This window comes from Gobius niger, assembly GCF_951799975.1.
Source record: "Gobius niger genome assembly, chromosome: 23".
Lineage (NCBI taxonomy): Eukaryota > Metazoa > Chordata > Actinopteri > Gobiiformes > Gobiidae > Gobius > Gobius niger.
Window position 1 is genome coordinate 11,217,883 of NC_136874.1, and position 25,999 is coordinate 11,243,881.

General features: G+C 42.8%; 3 protein-coding genes across 4 annotated transcripts; 1 reads left to right on the plus strand and 2 right to left on the minus strand.

The window, feature by feature from the left end:
- Positions 1-6,570: 6,570 nt before the first annotated feature.
- On the minus strand, positions 6,571-11,692 carry LOC306981802 (cyclin-Y-like protein 1). The gene is made up of 10 exons (XM_079581466.1): positions 10,678-11,692; positions 10,527-10,601; positions 10,415-10,449; positions 9,274-9,374; positions 9,047-9,082; positions 8,723-8,774; positions 8,526-8,645; positions 7,779-7,945; positions 7,543-7,705; positions 6,571-7,024 (listed from the first exon to the last, which is right to left on the minus strand). The coding sequence occupies exons 1-10, from the start codon at positions 10,835-10,837 to the stop codon at positions 6,908-6,910; spliced, it is 1,026 nt and encodes a 341-aa protein (XP_079437592.1). The 5' UTR covers positions 10,838-11,692; the 3' UTR covers positions 6,571-6,907.
- Positions 11,693-12,246: 554 nt separating this feature from the next.
- On the plus strand, positions 12,247-14,218 carry mettl21a (methyltransferase 21A, HSPA lysine). The gene is made up of 3 exons (XM_079581903.1): positions 12,247-12,474; positions 12,555-12,666; positions 13,009-14,218. The coding sequence occupies exons 1-3, from the start codon at positions 12,328-12,330 to the stop codon at positions 13,404-13,406; spliced, it is 657 nt and encodes a 218-aa protein (XP_079438029.1). The 5' UTR covers positions 12,247-12,327; the 3' UTR covers positions 13,407-14,218.
- LOC306982104 (cyclic AMP-responsive element-binding protein 1-like) lies at positions 13,567-18,577 on the minus strand. Of its 2 annotated transcripts, XM_079581901.1 has the most exons (9): positions 18,399-18,577; positions 17,151-17,244; positions 16,900-17,046; positions 16,317-16,340; positions 16,142-16,242; positions 15,928-16,067; positions 15,615-15,797; positions 15,392-15,539; positions 13,567-14,788 (listed from the first exon to the last, which is right to left on the minus strand). In XM_079581901.1, the coding sequence occupies exons 2-9, from the start codon at positions 17,235-17,237 to the stop codon at positions 14,644-14,646; spliced, it is 975 nt and encodes a 324-aa protein (XP_079438027.1). In that variant the 5' UTR covers positions 17,238-17,244; positions 18,399-18,577; the 3' UTR covers positions 13,567-14,643. The 2 variants fall into 2 exon arrangements, with proteins under 2 accessions (XP_079438027.1, XP_079438028.1); XM_079581902.1 differs by lacking the exon at positions 16,317-16,340 and having other exon boundaries at positions 13,570-14,788; positions 18,399-18,575.
- Positions 18,578-25,999: the final 7,422 nt, after the last annotated feature.

A 25,999-nucleotide genomic window follows, 5' to 3' on the forward strand; every position in this document is an offset into this window, starting at 1 on the left:
TTTTATTATTATTATTCTTTCACTGTGGAGTGCTGAGCTGGGCTTTTTCAAAAAACAAACGAAAGTAAACAAAGATGAGGAAAAGGGAAGGGGCGGGGAAATGATCAGAGATGCTGTTTTGCATACGTTTAAGTCATGAGCTGAAAGGTTATGCTTCCATGGTTGAAAAACAATAAGTAAACAAAGAGAATGGAAAGAAAAAACTAGAAATAATATAGAATTTTCTCTGAAGAATTGCCTAAATCTGTTCTCTCCAACACTGCCCTCCTTCACCAAGTCCATCCATCCTCCACAGCACACTGGTTCTAATGATTCAGCATCATCTTTGTGGAAAAAAAGCGTCCGCTCTGAAATCAGAGCAGACAAGACAAGAAGCCGCGCAATGGCGAGAATCCTGTGCCGCAGCCCCAGCTCATTTCCTATAGCAGTGCGGAACGCTGTCACCCAAAATGGATTGTGTTCGGGGCAATCTAAAGCACCATGGTCCATAAACCCCCAGTGCCAAGCCTTATCTCCAACCTTCACCCCTCGGAGTAAAAAAAGAAAACACACACCCTTTAAATAATTTTCATCTGCCGTCTTGTGGTAATTGAACATTATTTAGCGAGAATTCCTCACAAAAGTCCGCAGCTCTACATCATTGACTTCCACTCTGCTTCGTTAACTTTACTGCCGTTTCTTGGCTGAGGGACGACTGTATTGTCCAGTTGATCACGGAAGGTCAACCAAGGATTCAATGTCGCTTTGATCCACAATTAGTTTAGGATCGACCCAGTGGTATGAGCCAGTCAAAGGCGTTGCATTGTCAATACAGTACATCTGGCCAGTATTATTTCAAATATCATCTCATCGTTCAAACCAATCATTTGAACAACAGCAGCGACTCATCTGATGGTGACGGATGGTGATAATTCAAACGATTGTATAGAAGGTTTTTGCAAAACAATAAAAAATACAGAAAGTTTATACTGGGTGCGGAAGAATACATTATTAGAAAAATAATACTGTGAGAAATAGAATAAATATCCACACAGGCTGCAGTTTGAACTGAATAGGCTATTTTTTTTTTCTCCATAACATTTTTGTAATTGTTGGTTGCAATATCATGATGAACTGAATATGTTGATTACGTAATTGAAAAAAACTCTATGTTATATACATTGATTGTAAAACAAAATAAATAGGTTTGGAATTTCCAATGAATAGGATTTAGCTTGTCAGCTTTGGCTTTGCGGTTTAGTCATGCTAAAGCTAAAGCTGGTATGGCCACACAAACAATAAAGCTTAAATTAGCTACCTGGATGACTGAGATGCTTATCAATTTAAATATCCAGATTTTTACCCCTTGTACGTACAGTCCGTAAAGTCAGGGCCAAATGAGCTCCATCTTGTGTAAACCCCCCTGTGTTAACTTAGCAATTCTATCTTTGATACATTAAGTCCAGGTCAGTTTCTTGTTGTTGAGGTGATTCCACAGGAACATAATTGATTTAAAGCACGCAGTGCAGCACAGTTCTGTCTTTCCTAAATACAACATTGCAAAGGTAGAACATCTGACCTCTTGATGTGGGACGTAGTGGACTGTATAGGCCAGTTTGGGACACAGCCCTCGCCACTGTGCGAGGTGATCTGCACCTTGGGGGGTTTTATGCTCCTCTGTGCGGTGCTGTGATCAGCAGATGCATTGGAGTGATGATGACGCGCTGAGTAGAACAAAACTGTGTTTAATGGGCTGGAGGCTCAGCTGCTGCGGGCTGCCACTGATCAGAGGGACTGAGGGAGCGGCTAGTAAACGCTTTACCACAGGGTTCTGTGCACGTTTGGAACAGAAGCAGCTGATGACTGCCAGAAATATAGAAAATACACTTTCACAATTTGAGCATAACGAGTCCCATCATTGTCATCTTGGAATATGCCCGTGCAGTCAGGGAAGGAACAAATCTATTGATGGAATAACCTGGTCATTCTGTTTATAAACTGCGATGAACTCTTTAGTTAAACATATAGATGAAGAAATGATCCAATGGTGGGGACTGTTTTAAGCCATAAAATTCCTTCCTGTGCAGTTTACTACAAGACCTGCAGAGATGAGATGGGACGCTTCACTGCTTCCTGAAGGGGAAGATATGTCCCAGTGGCTCAGTATGACCGTCTCTCTAAATTAACCTAAATGAACTCCTTCTATCTGAGAATATTCACCACCTTCACCACGTGTATGGACTCTTACATATTCTCTACAAACCCTGCCTAGAACTGCCATTATCCGACATCGAAGACAACACTAAAGGGAATTTTCATATTCACCTTTTTGAAAACACAAACAGTATCCTGAAACAATAACTTTGTAATCAGTGATTGGTTATGCGGAGTGCAGAGATTCTAAAACATTACATTTGCAGAGAGAAAGGTATTCATCACCAACAAAGCAGGATTTAAGTGAACCTTCTGGGGTTTAACTCTATTATCTAAAAGCTTACATGCTATATAAGTTATTAGTAATCAGAGTCTGCCATTAAACAAATATCGTTGACAAAAATATTGATGTGGCTTGAATGTCCGCTGCCAGCACATTGTAGCGCTGATGCCCGCAGCTGCAGGACTGCTTATGGTGTCGTTTTCCCACAGAAAAGCACAAGTTCATGTCGCCTCTGTGCTGCGCAAATGAAAGCATGTATCGCACTGTGTATAGATAAGCACTTTGTATTTGTGATTCACCAAGCAGCCGACGCAGCACCGCGGCTCACTCGTGTAGAACCTTTTCCAATAATAGAGATCTGTCGCAGCGCAATGACACATGCCTCTGTCCTCTGTGTGTGAATTAAACGAGCTGGGAAAGGTCAAAATGCAGGGATTAACGCTGAACCGAGCACCCGCCCAACACGGGGTTTACCTAAAGAACTGCAGCCTTTGACATTACTCATTGTGGACATTCAGATTGGGATTTGGATTCAGTTGCAGTTGGTCTCTCAGTCCCGGGCTTCTGCACCGCTCAGCCAGTGTGGGAGCTGTTCCTACGCCAGGAGCCAGGTGAGCGAGACAAGGTGTAAATTGCTCCCAGGCAGCGGCAGCGGCAGCGGGCCGGCGTTCGGATGCCAGCTCAGCGGTGGCAGCAGTGGGGATGTGCGGCTGAGAGGGAAGCCCCGTCATGAGCCAGTAGGGGGCTGGATCAGAGGAGGCAAAAAGCAAAGCTACGGATATAAGCAAACATATGTCATGTTTGCCCCTAAGGTGGTCAGACGTTGACTTTTACACAATATGGACGATTTATGCAAAAGGACACAATTAAAGGAGCTGCAACTAATGACTATTTAGTACAGGCGGCATGGCGGTTAGCACTCATGCTTTGGTAAATGGTAAATGGACTCAACTTAAATAGTGCTTTTCTACCTTTATCAGGCCCAAAGCGCTTTACAGTAAGAAGCGCTTCACAGCTAGAAGGTTTGGGTTCGATCCCCAGCTGGACGGGCCTTTGTGTGGAGTTTGCCTTTTCTCCCCGTGTCTGCGTAGGTTTCCTCTGGGTACTCCAGTTTTCTCAACCACTAAAAACATGTACAATAGGCCTGAATGAATGCAGTGTGTGAGTGAGTGGTTGGTGGTCGGAGGGGCCCATGACACAGACTGGTAGCCTGCGCCAGTCTACCCCAGGGCAGTAGCTTACCACCACCGAGTATGCACTTTGAGAAACTTGGTAATGCAGGCTTGTAAAGCGCAATACAAGTGTAAGCCATTTTTATTATAATCATTTAATTCAGGGGTCACGTTATTTATTTCAACTGTTCGACAGAGCTGGTCAGTATCACAGTAAAATGACTGCAGTGCTGTTATATTTACTTTTACTCCAACACACTGATATGTTTGAAACAGGTCTCTCTTGCAAATGAGACATTAAGTTTCACGGGACAAACTGTATATGGCGGTAAAGTTTATTCCTGACAAGGAGTGCCGTCCTACATTATTCCCAGGAATTAGCACCCAGACAGAGAGCATTTTGTGAGTTGAGCCCGTTTTATGCTTGTCAAGGATAAATAAAAGAAACAAAAAATTGGTAAGTAAAAAGTATAAATTAGAGCAGATTTTAAATGAACATTTAAAGCCCCAGCAGTCACACTCCAAAACAGCAGGGGGCACTGTGCGATGTACTGTCAAAGAAAATGAGTCACAACGAGGAAGGTGGTTTGTCCCCGTCCTGTTGCCGTACAGGTGGGGGATTGTAAAATTAAGAACGGACTCAGTGCAGGTTAGCTAGAGCTCATTCATGCGAGCAGTTCGGCTGGGCTTTTGGAGCCAGCTCCACTAGCTACAATAGGGCAGAAATATGAAAATAGTGAAATACAAATAGGACGATGTTTCTCATGTTAAGAGAGACTGGAGGTCAGACTGTGTTCAATAATGACTTAAAAGGGGCAATACATTTTCAATGGAAGGTCCAGGAGTGAGGAACTTCCATTTCTTTGCTTTCAGGAAGAAGTCGGCCATTCTTCATTTTACAGTCTATGGGTGCAATCTTCACAGAATGTATTTCAAAGTATTTGAACTTTCTAATTTGAGCATTCTACGTAATTTCTACAGCAAATAGTTTCACTTCATTTGACTGAGAAATGTTTACTTGTATTGTTGTAATATGTACATTTCAACTGCAGCGATGTAGAGAAATGATGACGAGAAGCAAAAACATACACCTGCAAATACTTTCTCCAGTCATTCACTGTATCCACAAGTGGCTCTGGCAATTAACAGAGAACTGCTGTGCAGCTAACAGGCTGAGGATCACAGCGCTGCGAGGTGTAGTCCGGCTGGCGGATCAGAGCAGCAGGATGTGTTACATCCTACACTGATGATATCCTTCATTATTTATGAAGACTCTGTTGTCTCAGTGAACTATAGCCTTTAATATGTTTGTCTTAGTTACATGCAAATATAGACTTACAATATGGATTATGTGACCACTTAGGTAACTTAGGTTAATTGACTCATTACTAGACCTGCAGACTTGAAGATACTGCTTTTTCCTCGCTTACACAAAGTAGATTTTCTGTGGCCCCTTTATGGATTAGAATTAGGGCTCTCATTCACACCAATGGAGTGTGAGCCAGGATGATGATTTCAATTTGAAAGCAATTAATTGCGCAGCCCTAATTTCAATCGAGCAAATGTAAACTATGGGAAAGTAAATAAACCTTCACAATTTTTTGTAAAACTTAAAAACTCATTAACATTCTGTATCCATTCATTTACAATAACCAAGAATAGCAGACGTGGCAGTTAGCACTCGTACCTCACAGCAAGAAGATCCCAGGTAGTGGAGTTCACATGTTCAGCCCGTGTCAGCGAAGGTTTCCTCCTTGTGATCCGTTTTCCCCTCCCGCCAAAAACATGTACAACAGAGGCCAGGACCTTCCTGTAAAAGAGAATAGAATCTCAGTGGGACTGGTTAAATAACAGGGTTTACACCGGTGGCAGTAAGTCATATTTAATGCTTTTTCATGCCATGTTAAGACCCAAATACAATATAAATAATGCTATGAACGTAAGAAATCTGCAGATTTTGATATTCAAAAAGTAACTTGGGCACAATTTGAGAAATTGAAATTTTACATTTTCTGCCAAAACTGCAGCTAAATGAGTTTTAGACCAGAATTTTTATATTTGATGAACCTGTGCAGTAAAAATTGTTGAGCAATGTCATTATATTCCAAGAAATGTATTTAGATTGAATGCCAGTTTGAACCAAAATGTTTTGTAATGGCCAATCAAATAGCCCAGTCAACTTTGAAACCACCAGAAGCTAAAGGTCCAAAGTTCCTTTTCATTCACACAAACATCTCCTGCCTCGTCTCCACGGGCTGAATGGATGCCAGCTTTGACATTGTGCTTGTGAGTGTGATACGAGGAGTGACCCAGGCGTGCAGAGGGTAAACGGCCCGTCTCCCCCAGGGGGGGCAGGAGCTCGCTCGGCAAAAGCTCCGTTTGAAGAGTTCAGACCCGCAGTCCCAGGACGGTCCCAGGACGGCTCGGAGATTAATGAAGCTGCCCCGGCACTGTGATCCCAACAGGACACGCGAGCAGTCACAGGCGCTCATGCTATTCATTTCAGTATGACACCTACAGTACCTGCACAGGCCCAGATGGATGGAGGTATTGAAGGAAAACTCTCCCAGGAATATTCTACAGCGGAATAAGTACAAATACTATCTCTTTATGAGCACTTTAAAAGTAAATATATTTTAACTTGATTTTGACAATAAAAGGGAAATAAGCAGTTGGTGGTTCTATGGCTGAATGTAGATGGTGTTGGACTGCCCCTTGGTGGAAAGAGTAAGAACTGCAGCAAGCAATTGCAGCCAATGTTTGGAGCTGGACACAAGGTTTATGGTAATTAAAATCAACTGTCATATTACCACATGGCAAAATGACCAATATCAGTCAGCGAGCATCCTTTCAAACTTAAGACACAAGGAAATCTGTGTTTTTCTTATGACGAATAGCTGGATATTTGCATTTTGGAGCAAATGAGATGATAGTTTTCTCAACAACACATAATAATAAAACATTGACAAAACAAGATCACCATTTGGGCACTGACCCACTGTCATTTATTTGAAATTAAATAAAGTTCTATACATTTCACAGCTAATAGAGGCCTACACAGTAAGCAAAAACAAGGTCTACTCGTCGTCCGTGTGCTGAACTACACCACGGGGTAGTTTGTTCTCCATCTGTCGAGGAGGAAGAGTCGGAATCTTCAGGAAGTACTTTCATGCTAAATTACATCCTTTCAGAGAATTCAAAATTAGACATCCACTAATAAAAAAAGACTTCATATGTACCATGCTGTGAATGCAACAAGTCCGTTACAGTGAACATGATAGTGCATGATATGGTCTCTATAATGGACTTTGGAAGCAGCTCAGGAAAGCACAGCCTGGGTGGTCCTGATGCCCATTAGGTTGTCCACGCTGACGGACCTCCTCATGGAGGATTTTTTCAAGTCTTTGTACTTGTCCTCACACAATCGGGAAATGGCCTAGAGACAGAAAATAACAATAACAGAAAGGTTATTGCATTACATTACATCTTCAGTTTAGTATATGGCAGCTTTGTGTCAGAAAGGAACTCAAGATGTTAATTTACTGAACTGTAACATGTAATTGCTTTACTATTGTTGTGGTGAAATGCATTTCAACAAATTTAAAGGCAAAAATCAGCGCTCTGTCTTTCTATGGCAATTTGCCGTGCTTCACTTCACCATCTGCAAATTTATTGATGAGGAAAAATCGGGATAGTGAGAAATCGGATCGAGATCGAGCAGTTGCAAAAAGTTACCACTCAACCACCTTCTTCCCTTACATTTTACTTTTTATATTTCTTCCATTGCTTTGCTTTGCTTTTCAAAGCCAAATTTTCTAACCCAATTGGCAAAAATCTTCCTGGCAACACCTTCATAAAATAAGTCGAATACGTTGGGTCAACGAGAACAATGCCTGCTCTCAGGTTGTCTTCCATTTTGTTTCTTTCTCTGTCTTTGCAAATGCAGTAACTGACCTCCAGTTTTTGTGCTCGCTTGTTGCTCAGTGGCTCCAGGGGAAAGCTGAGGTTGTTGTCGTCGGCCAGCGAGCGCAGGTCAAAGTAATACTTGGCATAAACACTGGCCGGGACGTTGATGTTGAACTGCAGAAGCTCGAGGAAGTGACGCTCCATCTCATTCCTGCAACAAACCAAAGAGTCCACATTAGTCTGTGTTATGGCACCTTTGGAGTCACTGATCATACGATACTCACATGTCCTCCACTGTGATGTCTTTGAGGATCTGGCAGTAGTCTACATTCCACACAGCCTGGTCGTCCCACACTTTAGAGGCCAGCAGAATGGCACCCAGAACGATGCGCTTCCAGTTATTCGGGCAAATGTCCATCTCGGCGTATGTGAGAAGCCTTTCCAGATAAACCTGCCGTGAGAACGATGGGTTACAGTCACGGCACAACATAAAGCATACACTGACTACACCCCAATTAATACTATAAATCACCAAATTATCCAAGACCTCAATATTAGACTGGAAGCAGAATTATTAGGTACGTTTTGTGACCCTATTGTAAAATTGTAAGTCCGTTGGATTGAAGCATCTTGGGTGAGGTCACTCTGTAATGAGAGGAAAGTGTGGCCGAGGTCGACCACTCAAGGCTTTAAAGATGAAGTAATAATGACTAAACCCCTGGGAAATCTGTTGGGGGACACTTAAAAGGGTGATTTGCGAATTGATCGTGAGCAGATCAAGAACGTGACAAATTTCATGGACTGGAGGCTTGATGGTGTATTTGAAAAGAAAGGTTTTGTTCTGACACATTTTGATGGAGCATACTGTGTTATAATGTTTGGTGAAATATTGCAATAATGTGGTAACTGCAATGTTCATAACAGTTAAACGTTATGTCACAACATGCAGTACTCCTCCCTTCATTTACAGTGTTTATCCAGATGTGCTAATATACCCAGAGCCTTTGATCTCCGTGCAGTTTTCAACCTACCAGAGTGACAATAGCGCACTCGGCTGTAAGTTGTGCCGAGCTGAAGAGAGTTCGTATGAAGCGGTAGATCAGCTTATGTTCGGGGTCCACCACTGAGTAGTCATCCGGAACTTTCTCACGCTGTGGATATATAACATATAAAGTTAGCACAGACTCCGGGCAGGACACTCAAAAATTAGCTTTACTTGAGAACTTACGGTTAACGGATGTTTCTTCTCATCAAATATGTCCAATGATCGGTTGGAGTCTCTGTAAGAATTTGAAAAAGATTGATCTATTTTACCAAGTTCATTCTGATTTTATTTACCAAACACTCACAGCTATGACCACATGACAATGTTACAGTCAGACTTGTTTATCATGCTTTTCGATTTCCACAATACGAGCATGCAAAAATGATTAGTTTTACAATGAACAGACTACGATTCAAGCAAGCGGTTAAGGGTGGAATTAAAGGCTACATGCAAACAAGACAACAAAAGCTACTTCAGTTCACTGGAAATGGGTTCAAGAATTCCTACCTGTTCTTGATGTGATAGTAGATGGCCAATGCCACGCTGGAATGGAAGCAAATTGAAAAAGACAAAATGAATCACTGTGTGCATCTGCAGACTGCTGTTCTCGTGTCTTCCTGTTCCTGCCTGTCGTTAAAAGTCCTCACATTTACTTCTCCGGAGCTCGGGCTTTTACTTACTTTCTCTCACTCAATAAAATTTCCCCTCAAGAAAGCAATATGTTACTGACTCACCATTTGATGGTGCTCTTGAGGTTGGGCTGGCTGACTGTGCTGTCGTCGAGGAATATCGTTGAGCAGGAGCTGTATTTCTTCGTCAGGAGCCCAGGAGACATCTAACAGAAGACAGGTCAATTAAATATTTATATGTACTTCTTATCCATTTGTTCAGGAATAGTTATATCAATATATTACAGTGTTTTGTAATAACACTTCTAAAGGCAACAAAGGAGATGGAGACGAACATTAATAATAATGAAGTGTTATAAAATAGTTTCTTCTACTTTCAACCACGCAGTCGCTGAAGAAAAAGTAAACAAGCAATACACATTCTCTGTATAATGACAAGGGCTGCCTAAAAACCTAACTGCGAGTTTTCAGACAAATCTTGTGATTCGCTTTACGATATAAAAAAAACTTCTAATCTGATGAGTGAGGGAAGTCATGTTACTTTTAGACTGTCAAACAACATATTCTTGCTCGAATTGCCCCACATTAGAACAAAACACAATCTTCTTTCAATAATATTTGCTTTTATGTGGACAGCACCCTCTTCTGGAGGGGTTCTCCTCCTTTCCTGACATTCAGAGTGCCTCTGGGGGACAGTCACATGATGAAAATAAGTCCGGGATGGAGTCACAGAGCCTCTTTCGACACACTCTAGAATCTGCTTCATGCAAACTCAGACCTTTTATGTGTCGCAGCTGAACCTGAGATTGGTGAACATCGATCACTCAAATGAAAATGATGAAAGAAAAAGAAACCTCAGCCTCGTGAGGTTAGGTTATTGCAGCAGTCAAAACCTTGATTGCGATTTGATATTGATAAATCCAAACTCTGTGTGTGTCTACAGAGTAAATGTTCAAAATGTGTCCTCTGCCCGTCCTTTTTTGACCCGTCCTTTAATGTCCAGTTAGGAGCAGTGAATGACGGCAGCACTTGGTTTGATGAAGAGAAATCATCTAACTTACTGAAATGTAAACATACATGTCTTTATTAAGGCCTGTGTGCATGTGTACGCAAGGGAATGAGCAAGACAAAGAAAAAGGTCTATCTTTCAAAGTGTATGGTAGACAATAAAGTCATTCTTTTCTGTTTTGAGGCATCTGGAGCAGCTTGCAAACTCTGCATAGAAAGAAAGTTAACGTTTACTTACATGGTTAAGGTAGTTGCTTTTCCTCTTCTCCCGCACTATAACAAGAAGACACAGCGTTAAAGCTTGTTATTCCATATCAACAACACAACATCACTTTCCAAAATGTTCGTACCATCCGTCTGGGACTTGTTGAGGAAGAGGGTGCTGGCCTTCGGGTGGTCCGACGGGTTTTCCTCTTGCGCCAGCTCTGCAAAAACAACACCACAAACTATTAGCAAAGGCAAAGTTCACACAGTCGTCCACGCTTGGCCACTCCAACAGACCGTCCGGCAGCTCTCGGTCGCTGATGTGCTGCAGGTAGGTCCCCGTGTCCTCGCTCACGTCCTCCGCCGTGGTGATGGGACACTCCTCCAGCTCCAGCTCCCGTCGGCGAAGCTTCGGACTGTCCCCCGGGGAGATGCAGCAAGATATGGACCCCCCCATCGCTGACCGCCAAAGAAATACTCTATAGCCCTGCTGTTTCCATGCAAGTTGTATGAATAAACACTGCTTACATTCAGCTGTGAGGCTTCAGAGCCACTTTAACTTATGGTACCAAAGCCTCTAGGGAAGGCATAGTTGTTTAGAAGATAAAACGTGGAATAGTGATGGCTTTAACTAGTCAGATCAAGTGAATGGTCATACTAACCATTGTATTGTTCTTTTGAATGTTGGGACACACATACTATGAACTAGAGCTAAAAAAGACTGGACTATTTTAGAACTGGAATTGGTTTTAAAAAGAAGGACCACAGTATTTGAACGCTTCTTTTGATGGCCCTATTTACCTGACACACAATAATGGAAACAGCGAATAATTCAAGCCTGTCTGCCATGTTTCCCAAATGAAAAGCCCATTATGTGATGTTTGCTAGTATCTTTCTCGTGCACGACAGCTGACATATTCGGGGCGTGTGCTTAGCTGTGGCGCACTTCTTAGCATAACATCACCCCAACCGGGACAGAACACGGTCAGCGCGGTCGTCAACGTCTAATACTTCATTTTTAAGAGTAAAAAGGGAAGCAGTTTGTCGCGGGCTTCTCTATCTTCTTCCATGGCTAGCTGCTAACACCGCTAGCCTCTGCGACTCTTCACGGCTCCTTCAGCGGTGGGAATGCAGTCCGAGGCGGCAAATCCTTCAAAGATATCCCCAATAAAAGGAAAAATAAATAAATGACGATGGTATAAAAACGGTCCAAAGACTGTCCTAAATGAGGTTAAAAAGATGGAAGCGCAACTGTGGTGGTATTTGGGAGAGGTATTCAACGTTAGCTTGCCTTTCCAGCATTGGAGGAGACACGTCTTCTGTCAAAAACGCAACGCAGCGCATTTAGTTTATCCGTTACTTCCGCTTTCAAAATAAAATATTAAATTAGACTAAGGAAAACGGTCACTAATAAATTACGAGAATAGAAACATTTGAAGTACATGTATTATTTAGACGGTTTGTGTACATATTAATGCTCACATACTCGAAATTTGGTGAAATCTATCAGGTTAATTAAAACGGAAGTAACGTTTTATTTTACAATTTTTTCACACTTGACAGAACTACGTGGCGTCATTGCAGGACACGCCCCGCACTACGCCCATTCATAAAGTCACCGAATACGATTGGTTACCTGAATTTAATGCGCTTTGTTAAAATAAATAAATAAATAAATATAACACTCGTTTGAAAATATAAATATGTGTACAAAAAAAAAATTAAATACAAAATACAAAGCTTTGGGTGTTTATGACATTGAAGTAGAAGTGGCGTTGCATTGTTTCCTTAGCAAAGCATTAGAAGGCTTAAATAATTCCTTATCCTCTCCAGTAGGTGGCATCATTGCGTAGTGTGCTGAGAGGAAGTGGCACTCAACACATGCTTCAAGAACCATGGCAGGAGTTTGACGTTGAATTCCATATTTATTTTCTCTTTTAATATAGCATGGCTCTGGTCCCGTACAACGAGAATTCTTTTCCTATCCTTTCCAAATTCCATAACGCGTCCGCAGAGTTTCGCTTTTGCGATCGCGACATACGCATCGTGCAAGATTGGAAGAGGCTCGGGGTGGCTGCAGTCGTATGGGATGCTGTAAGTCGTTGGTTATCATTGCATGCAGTCTTATAAATAAATCAAATGTTGTTGCGCGGGGCTTTTTGTGTCTATTTCAGGCTGTTGTCATGAGCATGTACCTCGAACTCGGACGCGTGGAGTTGAAAGGAAAGAGCGTGATTGAGTTGGGAGCAGGGACTGGATTGGTGGGGATTGTAGCTGCCTTGTTAGGTGAGTATTGGAAAATGAAAAATGATAGTGATTCGATCAATCACTCAACCTGTCACGCACTTTAATTTGTTTGATTTCTGCATTCTATTGTCCAACCCTCATTAAATACCTTGGGCGCCATAATGGGGTGGAAGGTTAGGACTATTTTTTTTTTTTGGGCGTAAATTAAATGTGCTTCTCAATCTGTGTATTTTGTCAATTTTGACCAACAAACGCAGTATATTTATTGGGTTAAATCTTATCTGTAAAAAAAAAAATGTAGGGGGCCCAGATTTTTTTTGTTGACATAGGCCCCAGAATTTCTGGCAGCGCCCCTGTTCATATACGTTTTTATTATTCCAGGTGCCAAAGTGACCATCACAGACCGACAACCTGCCTTGGACTCCCTTTCCACCAACGTCAAATCCAACTTGCCCCCCGCCGTATTGGAGTCAGCTACTGTTTCTGAACTAACATGGGGTGAGCACCTCGACCGTTACCCGGCCGGTGGATTCGACTTGGTCCTGGGGGCCGACATCGTGTACTTGGAAGATACTTTCATCCCCTTGCTGAAAACCATGGAGCATTTGTGTTCAGACAGCACTCTTGTTCTACTCTCCTGCAAGATCCGCTACGAACGCGACAACTCCTTTCTGAACATGCTGAAGCAACGGTTTGGCGTTGAAGAGGTTTACTTTGACGCAGAAAGAGACATCCATATATTCCAAGCAACAAAACTGCCACTAAAGAAAGAGTTGTGAAGATTTTTTGGGGGGAATAAAAAGCAAAAACTAATACCAGAAACACGTTTATTTTTAACAGCTGCCAGAAATGTAATTTTGGATGAACTAACATAATGTACTTTTTTGTATACAATATTGAAAATACAAAATTAGTGAAAAGCAACATATAAAGCAAGAATATACATAATACCAAGATAATACATTATGGCATCTGTCTGGTCAATTTTCATGATTTCATAAAGTTGTATTGGGGCATTTGATGGATAAACCCATTGTCATCCTGGCAATGTAGTATAAAGTTGCGGCCGTTTTTTTGCTAATGTTTAATGTTGTAGGATTGTATATGCAAAAAAAGTGCAGATGTTGGTTTTATTCAAAGAGGCAAAATATATTTGTCGATACGGGATTCATACAATTTTGCATGTTCGCCCTTGGTTTTTGAAGCAACTCATTGGCTCACTGCATTTGGTTTCCATATTTAAAAACCTTGGATAGCAATACAAAAGTGTGCAAAGTAACTTAATTTCTTACATGCATCTTTTTTTCCTTTTTAATCCTATATAGAACTTTTCCATAGAAAACTGTACAGTACATCTCATAACTATTTTACACGTCTTAAAATTAAAAAAACAAACGCAATGAGCCATACGAGTCACACTTGGGTAGCTGAATTACAATCGTCAAATATTAACCGTTACTGAGCTCTCCGGGGGTTTCTGAGTGGATTCGTAAAGCTGCTCTCACATCAAGAAGCGTTCGAAAACTTCACGTTTCACAAGTTTGTTCAAGGCAAAGTAAAGTACAAAAAAAAAAAAAAAAGTAAAATAAAAACAATGGCATAATGCAAGCGTTCTATAAGTATTTGAAAAGAAACACAGCTTAGAGATTAAAATGTGCAGTTTACTGTCAAAGGATTAGTAACACACTAGAAAACGGGACCTTTTTGAGATTGTGGTTGACGGGCAGTTTCCCCATTGCTGGTGGTGTCGCCGAGTCTGTCGTTCCAGGCAGCAGTGTCTTCCCTTTGGTGCAAATAAGGATCCTCCAAGTTGATTTCATTCAGAGAATCGCCTCATCCTTTTTAGGGGCGAATAACTTAGGATGGATTTCCAAATTGCTGTGTGGGTGGTGAAGGATATTTGAGCAGTTTATAAAAAAAGAAACATCGAGTACAAAAGTGGGAGGGTGTGTGCAGTCTCTGTACAGGGGGTAAATCAGGCACCTGCGAAGCCCTCTGCAGGCCCACGCCAAGGGTCTACTCCGATTTGTGGCAATACAAGTCTTTGAGTGCTTTAAGTTCCTCAATTAGAGTTTTGTTCTGGTTTTCCAGAACAGCCACGCGGTTCTCCAGGCATTTGACGTACTCCTTTTTCTTCCTGCGGCACTCCCGAGCAGCCTCCCTGTGTGGCACAGAAGAGAAGTTTAACAGGGCATGGGGTATGCTGCAAATCACAATTACACGCCACGCACTCAAGCTCCCTCCCCCTCTCCCCCCCCCCTCCCTCACTGCTAGTTTGCAAAATGAGGAGAGACTGGAATTTGAAAAACAATCTCGTTCCCTCTCCCCTCCTCATTGGGCTCCTTATTCTTGGTGCACAGGAAAGCTCGTGTCATTGGTCCGCATGAATCTTGCCAGACTCTGATTGGCTGCTGAGTTCAACAAAGGGAGGGACTTCAGGGAGGGTGATGTTATGCTAAAATATACTTTACATCACAATACAGGCCCAGAAGGTCACTTGTATACATTCTATTAAATGTGTAACACATTGAGACTTAGAGTATCACTTTAAACGGTTTACAAAATTTATTTCAAGAACCTTTATGTGGACTGTTGAGTGTTATGTAGTGTACAACGGTAATGACTTTTAGCATTTCAAATCATCAACCACCTCATTAATTACTTAATGGAAATTTGCTGAAATTACTGAGAGCTGAACTACATAATATGGCCCAAAATCAGTGGATACAGGACCGATTATGACCTGTGTGTAGAGGAAACATACCTGTTTTTCATAAGGCGGACCTCCCTTTTGCGTGTGACCTCTTCAGTTCCTGAACCCAGTGCAGGGGAGGCTGCCATGACCACCCCGGGAGTGATGGCGCTCGTGGGAGCTGTGCGGATCTGATATGCTTGGACATCTCCTGTGGCAGCTACACACAATAACATTCATCAGTATCATGCGACAACAGTAACAATCTCTCTTTGGCTCGACTCTGTGAGCAGACCTTGCACGACCACTTGGTTGCTGGGCACGAGGATCTGCTGCCCGTCGCTGGTCTGGGCGTACTGCAGGATGGTGGCGCCCTGTTGTGCTCCGGCGGCGTTGGCCATGGTTAAGGTCTGGAGGCCCTGCACGCCGTCTGTGCCGTTATTGGCCAGCTGGATAGCACCTCCCTGGGTAATGGCGACTGCAGAGGCACAAAAGTGAATGACAGATTGATACAATGGAGATACAGGTTAATGGACACATTATGGCACTGAAAGTTGATGGAGAAAGAAAGGACTGCAGTTTAAGAAAAGCTAAATACTTGAACGTACTGTACTGTCCGCTGCTGGTCTGATAAATGGGCGTAGGCATGGTGACTGTGGTGATGGCAGGGGTCGTGTCATCTTCAGACTTCTCCTCCTCAATGCGAGACACAGCAGGAGGGTCTGATGATAAGTCATTGAGGATTTTCCTGTTGATAGAAAAATTATTTACACAAAGTTTTTCTACTTTTCCTTGCATTTAAAACAGGACAAAATGTCAAACCTGTACGAGGGGCGCCTCGAAAGAATCTCTCTCCTTTTTTGACAATCCGTCACACTGTCTACAGACTCCTGGGAATCTTCACTTTCTGCAACTGTTGAAATCTAAAGAGAAAAACAACTGCATTAGTTTAGTCCAGGGGTTTCCAAACTTGTCTGTCCGGGACCTCCAAAATTACCATGTGATAAGTCCGGGACCCAAACTGTAAAAACAATAAACATAAGTCAAGCCAAAAAAAATCATTTAAAACCTAGTTTAGTCATATGTATTTACTTCATTTCAGAAATAAATAATGTCAAACAAAAATCATCTTGGGACCCCCAGACCCAACTTTGGGAACAACTGGTTTAGTCCAATTGTCAGCAACCCCTAGGATTCAATGGGCCATTTACCCCCCAAACAATAGGTTTATCGGTAACCCGCTGCAAAAAAACAAACATTGGAATTAGAATATTTATTGTAAACAAGGGCGGATTCCAGAACAGACCTGGAATAAAACAAATTCAAACCAGGGCTTAACCAAATCACATTTTGCTCAATACCAGAGCAGCGTGTGGCTTTAAAAGCACAGGTCATATATGTCTTGCTTTGTCAGTTTGACTACAGATGCCTTTCCTAGCATACCACGGGAATTGTGTTACACTGAATACAGGACAAATCGTTATGCACACACCTAAGGCAAATCTTGTGTCTACAGCATCAAATGATTTGCACACACACTCACACGTTTCCATCTGTGTCATATATGCTCGATTACTCACCTGCACGGTTTGTACTTGTGGGGACTGAATGACTGAAGGCTGAGCAGTTTGGATCACCCCATGCACTTGCACCGTCTGACCGTTAGGTAACTGCACCAGGGTCACTGTGGGGCTGCTGGAGGACACCTGACCGGCTGCGATGGACACCTGCTCCCACATTAGACAGACAAGAAGTTAGTCAGCGCTTTTTCAAATTATCATAAGTCGTACTAGTGTTTTTTTATGTAGTTTTTTTTTTTTTTTTTTTTTACCTGAGCCATGGTAATCTGTTGGGCTTCGGACTCGGCAACAGCAGTTTCTCCACCCTGCTGTGATTCTGCACCAGCCTCCATGGTCATTTACAAACTGGAAAGAGAAGCGTGTTAACTTTTTGCATGTATTAACTTGAGCTTTTGTCATGTCTAGGAGTATTTTCCCCTATAGCTCTGGAGTGTTTATCAAAAAGCTTTTAAAATGGGACAAAACACAAGGATTTATTTTTTTTATTTTTTTACACTTCTTACTTTTGTGTTGAGTATTGTATTTATATTTTGGGTTTAGTGCTGTAAAATTAAAATACGATCAATAAAAGTATCCTCAAACATTGTATTTAACTGCATAGGTACTTTGTTAGCTCTTACATAACATACTCCCTCCTATCATGGAACTATAGTTAGCATATTAGCAAGTGGGCTGACTTGACTTTTCAGAAGAGGGTGTGGCAAAGCGTGTATGTTGCATGTGCACAACTCATACAAAACATTACAATTACGTGAAAAATTAAAACATGCATTTTTTCTGAACAGCAACGTGAATTATATGGACGCTTCGTCGCATATTCGCAAATACGCTGAAGGGCGAATGCTAAATTCGTGACTGGCTAAAGATGCGTTAGCTCCGGTTAGCGCGAGGCTAAACAGCGCCTTTTTGCATGCGTTTTCCCATGTCGTCCTGTTAGCATGCTAGCAAGTAGCCCGCAGTTTGAATGCATGGTCTTCCGTCCTCCGTTTCGGTGATTTTAAATAAATGTAGACTTGCGTTTTCCCGCGTCAACACAATGCTGCAAAACATATTTATAATGGCACGTTAAATAAACGCGTCGTGCTGTCAAATTAAGTAGTATCAACCATAAGTGGAAATGGAGGGAAATGTCTGCGAAGCACTGTAAGGCGGTTTTTGTTTTTCTTTTTTTTACACCCAGGGCACCCCACTTGTAAAAATCAAACGTTTGCTTTCGTGATACAAAAAAAAATCCTACAATATTCTTCCTTGCACTTTATTAGATATTGCCTAATAAATACAAGCTGCACCATAACCCACTCCCATTATAAATACCTAAAAGTATGTTCAGAGTGAGCCAGCCTTGCAAGAGACTGAATCATTTTGTTGGCCTCTGCAAGCACCGCCGCCATGATCTCTTTGTTGGCTTTGTGCGCATACAACAGCAAAATGTACGTCTCCGGGCAGCCATCTGTCTCGATCTGTTTCGCAGCAAACATCGGACGCGTATATCCTCTTACCAGCACACACTCGCTTCGTCACTCCCGGGTCCACGGAGCTCCACTTTTATTCAGACCGACACGTAAGAGACCGCGTCAGGCTACACCTCCGTCGCGTCACCGAGAACAACAACACGGAGAGGACGAGGCAGACGACGACAGCAAAGCCCCAGATCAGCTCTATCGACAGCAGCCGAGAGGAGGCGCACGCACGGGCGGAAAAGCACGAAGCGCTCCTGAGGAAAGGGCCCCCGACGCTTCCGAAGAATGCCGAAGTGAGGGAGGGCGGCCGGGCGGGAATTGCGCATGTGCCAAAAACCTGCCCGAAGGCCGGCTGAGTGGCTGTGTATCGGCGCCTATCGATTGTTTTGGCTTTTTTAGTAATCTGCAGAACTTTATATTCATTGCATAGTGACGAAGACGAATACACCTAGTGGAGCTTACAATAATAGGCCTATATTTTTGATTATGATTTTTGAATATTATTATTATGATAACAAATAATCATAGAGGAAGCCACTAAATTAAAATGTTAGTTGTGGTCCAAACTCATTCCTAACCAATTCTTCAGGGACGACTCCATGTGAAATGCGAAAAAACTTTATGAAATTAATTCATAATCACAAATTAATTTCATAAACCCCCCCCACACACACACGCACACAAATGTCTGAGTTTACAATATAGCTTATGAAAGGAGGACAAACAAATTTAACCTCGTGCCCCCGACTGAACCAAGCACATTTTCTCCAGTTCAGCTTTACCCAAATCTAAAAGCTTCTGTAATGGACAGCAACAGTGTAGTGCCTCATTTGAAAGCTAAGGCTTACAAAAGCGATCGTACCTCTTTTTGTCACATTTTCGCCACGTTTTTGTCTCTGTTTTTGTTGCTTTTTAGTAAATTTTTTGTCACTTACTGCGGTCTTTTTCTTGCGTTTTCATCACATTTTTTTCCATTGTTTTTGGTCACATTTTTGTCGCTATTTTTATGCTTTTTTTAAGCATTTAGATTTGGGTAAAGCCAAACTGGAGAGAATGTGCTCTGACTAAAAAAAAGAGAGAGAGAGAATATAGCACTGGAGTATGTCATCAATAACAATACGTATTCTGGAAATAGGGCTAAAATGATAAACCAAAGGAGATTTAAAAAATGTGAAAAACAGGACTTATTGTAAACATATGTAAAAGTGTGTTAAGATTTCTTTTGTCACATGAAATGTTGAGTTCAAATGTCTTTATTTAATGCTACAAAAACACTGCTAATTTGTGTGAGGTTACTGTTATCCCGCCTTTCTTCACTAGGTGGCAGCAGAGCACTGCATCTCCCTTTCCCTCATTATTATTCCAACCGTTTCTTCCCTCCCATTGCTTTTCCACAGACATATGCTTGTGTCTCACGTTCTTGATTACTGGTCACTCATCAAAGCCCATTCTCTCCACACCTCTCCCAATGAGACCCCTGCAGACTCCGTGCTACAGGCCTTCATATATACAGTAGTATTTACAACCGTGTCCATCTGCAGTGCATTCCTTGGCCATAAAACTTGCTCATTACCAGTTGAATTTCGGGTCTCGCTGTCTGACTGGAGCGTCTGTCGCCAAATTGGTTGCAAAGAGGCGGCAGCTGGTCAGAATCCTGGGAGGGAAATAAGACTTTTGGAGCAATTTATGGCCATCATCTCGACGCGCGAGGTCATTTTTGGTGCAATCTCCAAACGGACTGGCCGTATAACCGTCTGCAACGTGCACCTATCGGCTGATTGACGGCCTCTGACATGTTTAGGCCGGCTCGCGTCCTTCAAACGGAGCGGGCAAGGGGAAGGGAGAAGTCTTAATTTTGCCGGACCGTTGCACTGGTGTGTGTGTGTATGGATTGTATTGATTTGCAATAGTATGGGGGTGCTGGGGCGGGCTTAGCGATACAGGGCTAGGGTCATACCGCACATTCTAAGCTGTTCTGCATGTTGAGATGGAGAATTCCCTGACAAAATATTAGTTCTGAAGCACCTACATCTGATAGAATATTTGATCTTGTACCGCAGGGCTTAGATCATTCTCAAATTCAGACCAAAAAAGGGTCTTTCACCACGATGTAACCAACTGTTTTAATCTGCGGCTGCTGCTGTTGGTCAAGTCTAGATTCAGCGACATGTGCCCAAAGAACGAGATCCGTTGACGACCTGAACATCCTGAATGTCCAGCTGCCTCCAAAGTTTCTTAAGAAATGAAATAGTCACATCAGGGCTCGTCGACATGTGACAAGCTGTTCGAGGTTAAGGTTGAGGTGCCTTATTTGTCACTGTACCACAAATGCTACGAAATTTGTCCTCTGCATTTGACCCAATACAGGAGTCAATTGTGGAGCCACGCTGATGGTCAGAATCACCTGGCTGGAGGATTCACTCTCATGTTTTTAGCATAGACCGTTAAAAAGAATAGACAGCTCCTCCTTACTGCTCCCCGTTTGCCACAATGACTATGTTCGAGGAGGAAATCATGGCGGATTTACAGACTCCTCCTACCCGGCTGTGACGGTGCATGTTCCTAAAAAGGGCATAAGGGCGGGATCTTCACTGTAGACTCGGCCCTCGCGGGACACGTGGTTCAGTCGTAGCCGCACCCGCTGCGCTAGCTGTAATGCTAACGGCCTGTCAATCAAAGTCCGGCCCTCATTAGTATACGATATTTCTACAAACCAAGCGTCATCATCATAGGAAGGATATCTAGCTGTAGAAAGTCTAGGAAAATTAGAAACCAGGCTTTAAAGTTGTTTGCAATGCTTTCCAATGGGGGACTAGCGGCTATATGGAAGTACTACAGAAATGGGCGGCCCCTTGTGTCGTCGTCACAAAGCAGAGCAACCAGCGGCCATTGGTTTTTAGTGGTAGGGAATACCGGAGTACCCGAGAGGGAAACCTACGCAGACATGGGGAGAACATGCAAACTCCACACAGAAAGGTGATTGAAAGTGTAAAGAATGGACAAGACGGAGATGTTTTTGTTGATTTCCAAAAGACAGTCAGATAAAGGCCTGCTTGCTTATTGAAATGACCACAGTTCTACAACCATAGCATTTGTTGAAGGCTCCAAAAAGCCCCTCTTTTTTACGAGTTGTATTCAATCTAAATGTCTTATAAAAATTGGTTGTAAATTCTGTTTTTCAAGCCTCAAACATCTCTAAATGGAAGCAATAAAACGGGCGTATCTAATAATGTGGCCTCTTTAGAAGCATACGAGGAGTCTTGTTTTATCACACTCATGTCTCTGCAGAAGAAGAGCTCTCTGCTTTGTGCCCAGGATTTAAATATGCAGTTGTGCAGACTCGTCTTACCTGCGTGAAAAATACAAATCTTCAAACTCGCGGCAATCTAAGCAGGAAATTACAAATTGTGGCAGAAAATGAGAAAGCTTGACGCGGGACTGGATTGTCTGAGAAAAACGGTGTTGCTTTGGAGGAAAAACAAGGGTGAGTCTCCAGAGTTTAATTAAGGTGCGTTTAGATTTGGTAAAAGGAGGAATCCAGTAAAAAGGACAAAAAATATAAGAGGAGTCAGACCATCAGCAGTAATCAACCTGGACGAAAACATAATAATGACAGAAGAACCACTTAAGGATTCATGAGAGAAGTATACATTTGCATTGCCATTATCTTACCATAAACATACCTGAATCGCACTATGTTTCGTTCATTTTGGTCCTTTCTTCTTCTACTGCTGAAGAGTTCCGATCTGCAATTCCTGGATTGCATTGCATCATAGATAGAAAACAAAACCCTTCTTTACATTTTCAAAGCCCATAATCCATCATTGCATTGCCCTCAAAGTGTGTTCATCACGGCGCCATTTGCTAGCATGCCATTTTCACTCTTTTATGATGTGCCACTACCATCATTAAACACTGCTACTTTCTTGAGTTTACTTGTAGAGTGCACGTCTGTCTTCCATATTGTGAATTGTTTTTTGTAAATAAAATTGGGGGGAAAAGAATCCTCTCACACTGCGGTGCTTTCGGAAAACAAACACACTCAGAGCTGCTGGAACACATGCCGCGAACCTCTTTTGCTGCTGTAGTACAAACGTTTACCTGCGCCTTTTCATTTCTGGTTTATTACAACGTCTCCATGAGGAACATGTTTCTTTGGACGTCAAGTTGAAAGCACCATTTTCAAGTTTCCAGGCCATGGCACACGGTGAGATGAGTTGGACTTTGTGGGGACCATACGTTGGACAATAATGCTTCACAGCAGCCCGGGGACCATGGCCGAAATCTTGGCATGGATTTGTGGACCAATCACAGAACGAGGAGGGACGGCAAGACGATGACGCACTATTCGACATACGGAAGCTTGCAGTTTGTTTACCGATAAAACATATATATATATATTTACGGATCCAACATGAGACCTTGTGGAGGGCCCAGGACACGCTGGTGGGACTATGTCTCCGAGCTGGCCTGGCGTCGCCTCGGGGCCCCCCAGAGCAGCAGGAGGAGGTGTGCGTGGATCGGGAAGTTTGGGAATCTCTGCTGAGACTACTGCCCCCGCGACCCAGCCCCGGATAAAGCGGAAGAAAATGGATGGATGGATGGATGGATGGATGGATGGATGGGTGGGTGGGTGGTTGGGTGGTTGGATGGATGGATGGATGGATGGATGGATGGATGGATGGATGGATGGATGGATGGATGGATGGATGGATGGATGGATTGGATGGAATGGATGGAATGGATGGATGGATGGATCCAACATGAGCCCCTCTCCCCTCCATTAAGGGCATGTACTCCACCCGTCTCACCCATCGCACAGTCTCTTCAAGGTAATGCCTTCAGACTGCGGAATCTACAAGCCAGTTCTGGTCGACTGATGAACAGTTTCATACACAAGGCCATCGGGAAGCTGAACTCCCTGCCCTCCCTGCCACCCCTTTTCACCCACACCCAGCTCCACAATCAAGGATGAGAGAAAGATCATTTCAAATCATTCACGTGGTTTGACAAATAAAAAATCTTGAATTTTGACAGCAGCAAACGCGACGCCATCGTTCAATTAAGCTTTAGACTGTGTTCTAAATAGTTTAGCTCGAAAGTTCACAGCGGGTACGTCATCGGATACAATTGATACGATTGGCTATGGCTTCGTGCAGACACATATGATAGACATTCGTAGTACCCAATAGACGATTATGGACGATCGTAAACCACACCTCTCCAAAATGAATTAAACTAAATATAACTTGTGATATTTTGTCTGGCGATCGGAAATGGATGAATCGTTTCTATTTCCAAGTTGTGTTAGGTCAATGATCAGAGAGATGATCAGAAAATGCCATAATATGAAAAAAACAAAGCTGTAGCAAAAAAGGTACCAGTATCTAAAAGTCAAACTAGCATATGCAGCTCTGCCATATTTTGTTTCGGAAAGGCAGCTCACAAGGTAAAAAAGGTTGTAGACTCTCCGTATAGACTATATATAGGCTCAAGTGTATCGCGTAGAATAATTAATTGGTCCGTGTTTTGACTGGAAGCCTTGCGCTGCAGCCACTCAGGCATATTATCTATACCGCTTCATTACCGGCCATACCCTGCACTTCTTTTGGCTGCCCTTTAAAAAATAGAGTGGGGATGGACAGATACAAGAATCCACTGGGGGAGGAGGGTTCGGGGGAGTCGGAGAGGGGGTAAAAAAAAAAAAAAAAAGAAGAAAAAGCGATATATAGAGCGCGAGGAGGAGCCGACACCTTGACGGATTGATTGAAATCGTCCGCCGTTGCCTACAGCCCAGATTAGCGCAAAGGTTCTGGGTCAGCACAATCTCCCTCCGTGTTAGATAACTTTCTCTTTTTGCCTTGCAGCTGCAGATACATTTTTTTTTTTTTTGCCTTCTCTCTCTCCCTCCCTCCCTCCCTCCTTCCTTCCGTCTCTCTCACCTCGCTTTGAGAGAAAAAAAAAAAATCTCACAGTCAAAAGTTTCCATGGCAACCACAGCCAGGTGTGCGTTTTCATATGCAATTCAGGTAATTCCATTTTGAAAAGCCGTCTCCGTATAAGGTCACTTGGATTCAAATGTTTGTAGCATGACGCCTCAAAAAAAAAAAAAGAAATCCCCCACAATGCTTTTCTCTTTCCTTTGAGTGACAGGTTTGATATCCCCCACTTTTGATGGTTTGAGGGGGACGTTAAAAATGCAACGCTGTGCATAAAACGAGGTATTAAATTGGCTAAACGGACCAACAGAATAGATTGGAACGTGTCAAAGGCTATGTTTTTTAATAGACGGTTTATAAGGTTAGGGATTGAATGAAGAGAATGAGGTCCTTGTTAAATTGGTGGTGTGTCGCGTCGGTTGCGGCGGCGAACATTGAAATTCAATGCGTGCGGAGAAAGGGATTTCGTTTTTTAATTGCCGACTATTAGTTGTTTTCAGGTTCTGCCTCAGATCGAGGACAGCGGTATCGATTTCATGGTGTTTTCATAACAAATATATCTAGGAAGGAAAAGTCTTATAATGGATGGGTTTCAATCACTTTATCCTTGTACTGAAAACGTAACAGCATTCAGTATCATACAAAACGGGTTTAGCGTGACTGCTGTTGCGATTTCGTCTTCATTTAAACAGCGACTGAGTATTGGCCCTTGACCCTTTATTAGTTTGCTCAACCATTTGGTAGAGCACGCTTTATCAAATCAAATATTGTTCTTAATCTGCCTATCTCTACCATTCGGTTCAAGTGTGTAATACACCAAATAGCCAGTTTGGGGTTGGACCAGGTTTGGGCTGGTTTAGAGCTGGTTTGGACTGAATTATACGGATTTGGACTGGTTTTGACCTAGTTTGGACCGGTTTAGACCTGGTTTGGACTGGTTTAGACCTGGTTTGGACTGGTTTAGAGCAGGTTTGGACTGGTTTGGACCGGTTTGGACCTGTTTGGACCAGCTTAGACCTGGTTTGGACTGTTTTAGACCTGTTATGGACTGGTTTAGACCTGGTTTGGACCGGTTTAGACCTGTTTGGACCGGTTTAGACCTGTTTGTACCGGTTTAGACCTGGTTTCGAGTGGTTTCGACCTGTTATGGACCGGTTTAGACCTGGTTTCGAGTGGTTTCGACATGTTATGGACCGGTTTAGACCTGGTTTCGAGTGGTTTCGACCTGTTATGGACCGGTTTAGACCTGGTTTCGAGTGGTTTCGACCTGTTATGGACCGGTTTAGACCTGGTTTCGAGTGGTTTCAACCTGTTATGGACCGGTTTAGACCTGGTTTCGAGTGGTTTCGACCTGTTATGGACCGGTTTCGACCTGGTTTGGACTAGTTTAGACCTGGTTTTGACCAGGTTTGGACTGGTTTAGACCTGGTTTCGAGTGGTTTCGACCTGTTATGGACCGGTTTCGACCTGGTTTGGACTAGTTTAGACCTGGTTTTGACCAGGTTTGGACTGGTTTAGACCAGGTTTGGACTGGTTTAGACCTGGTTTGCACTGGTTTAGACCTGGTTTGGACCAGTTTAGACCAGGTTTGGACCGGTTTAGACCTGGTTTGGACCGGTTTAGACCTGGTTTGGACTGGTTCATGCTGGTTTTGACAGGTGTTGACTGATGTAGACCTGGTTTTAACTGGTTTAGAGTACA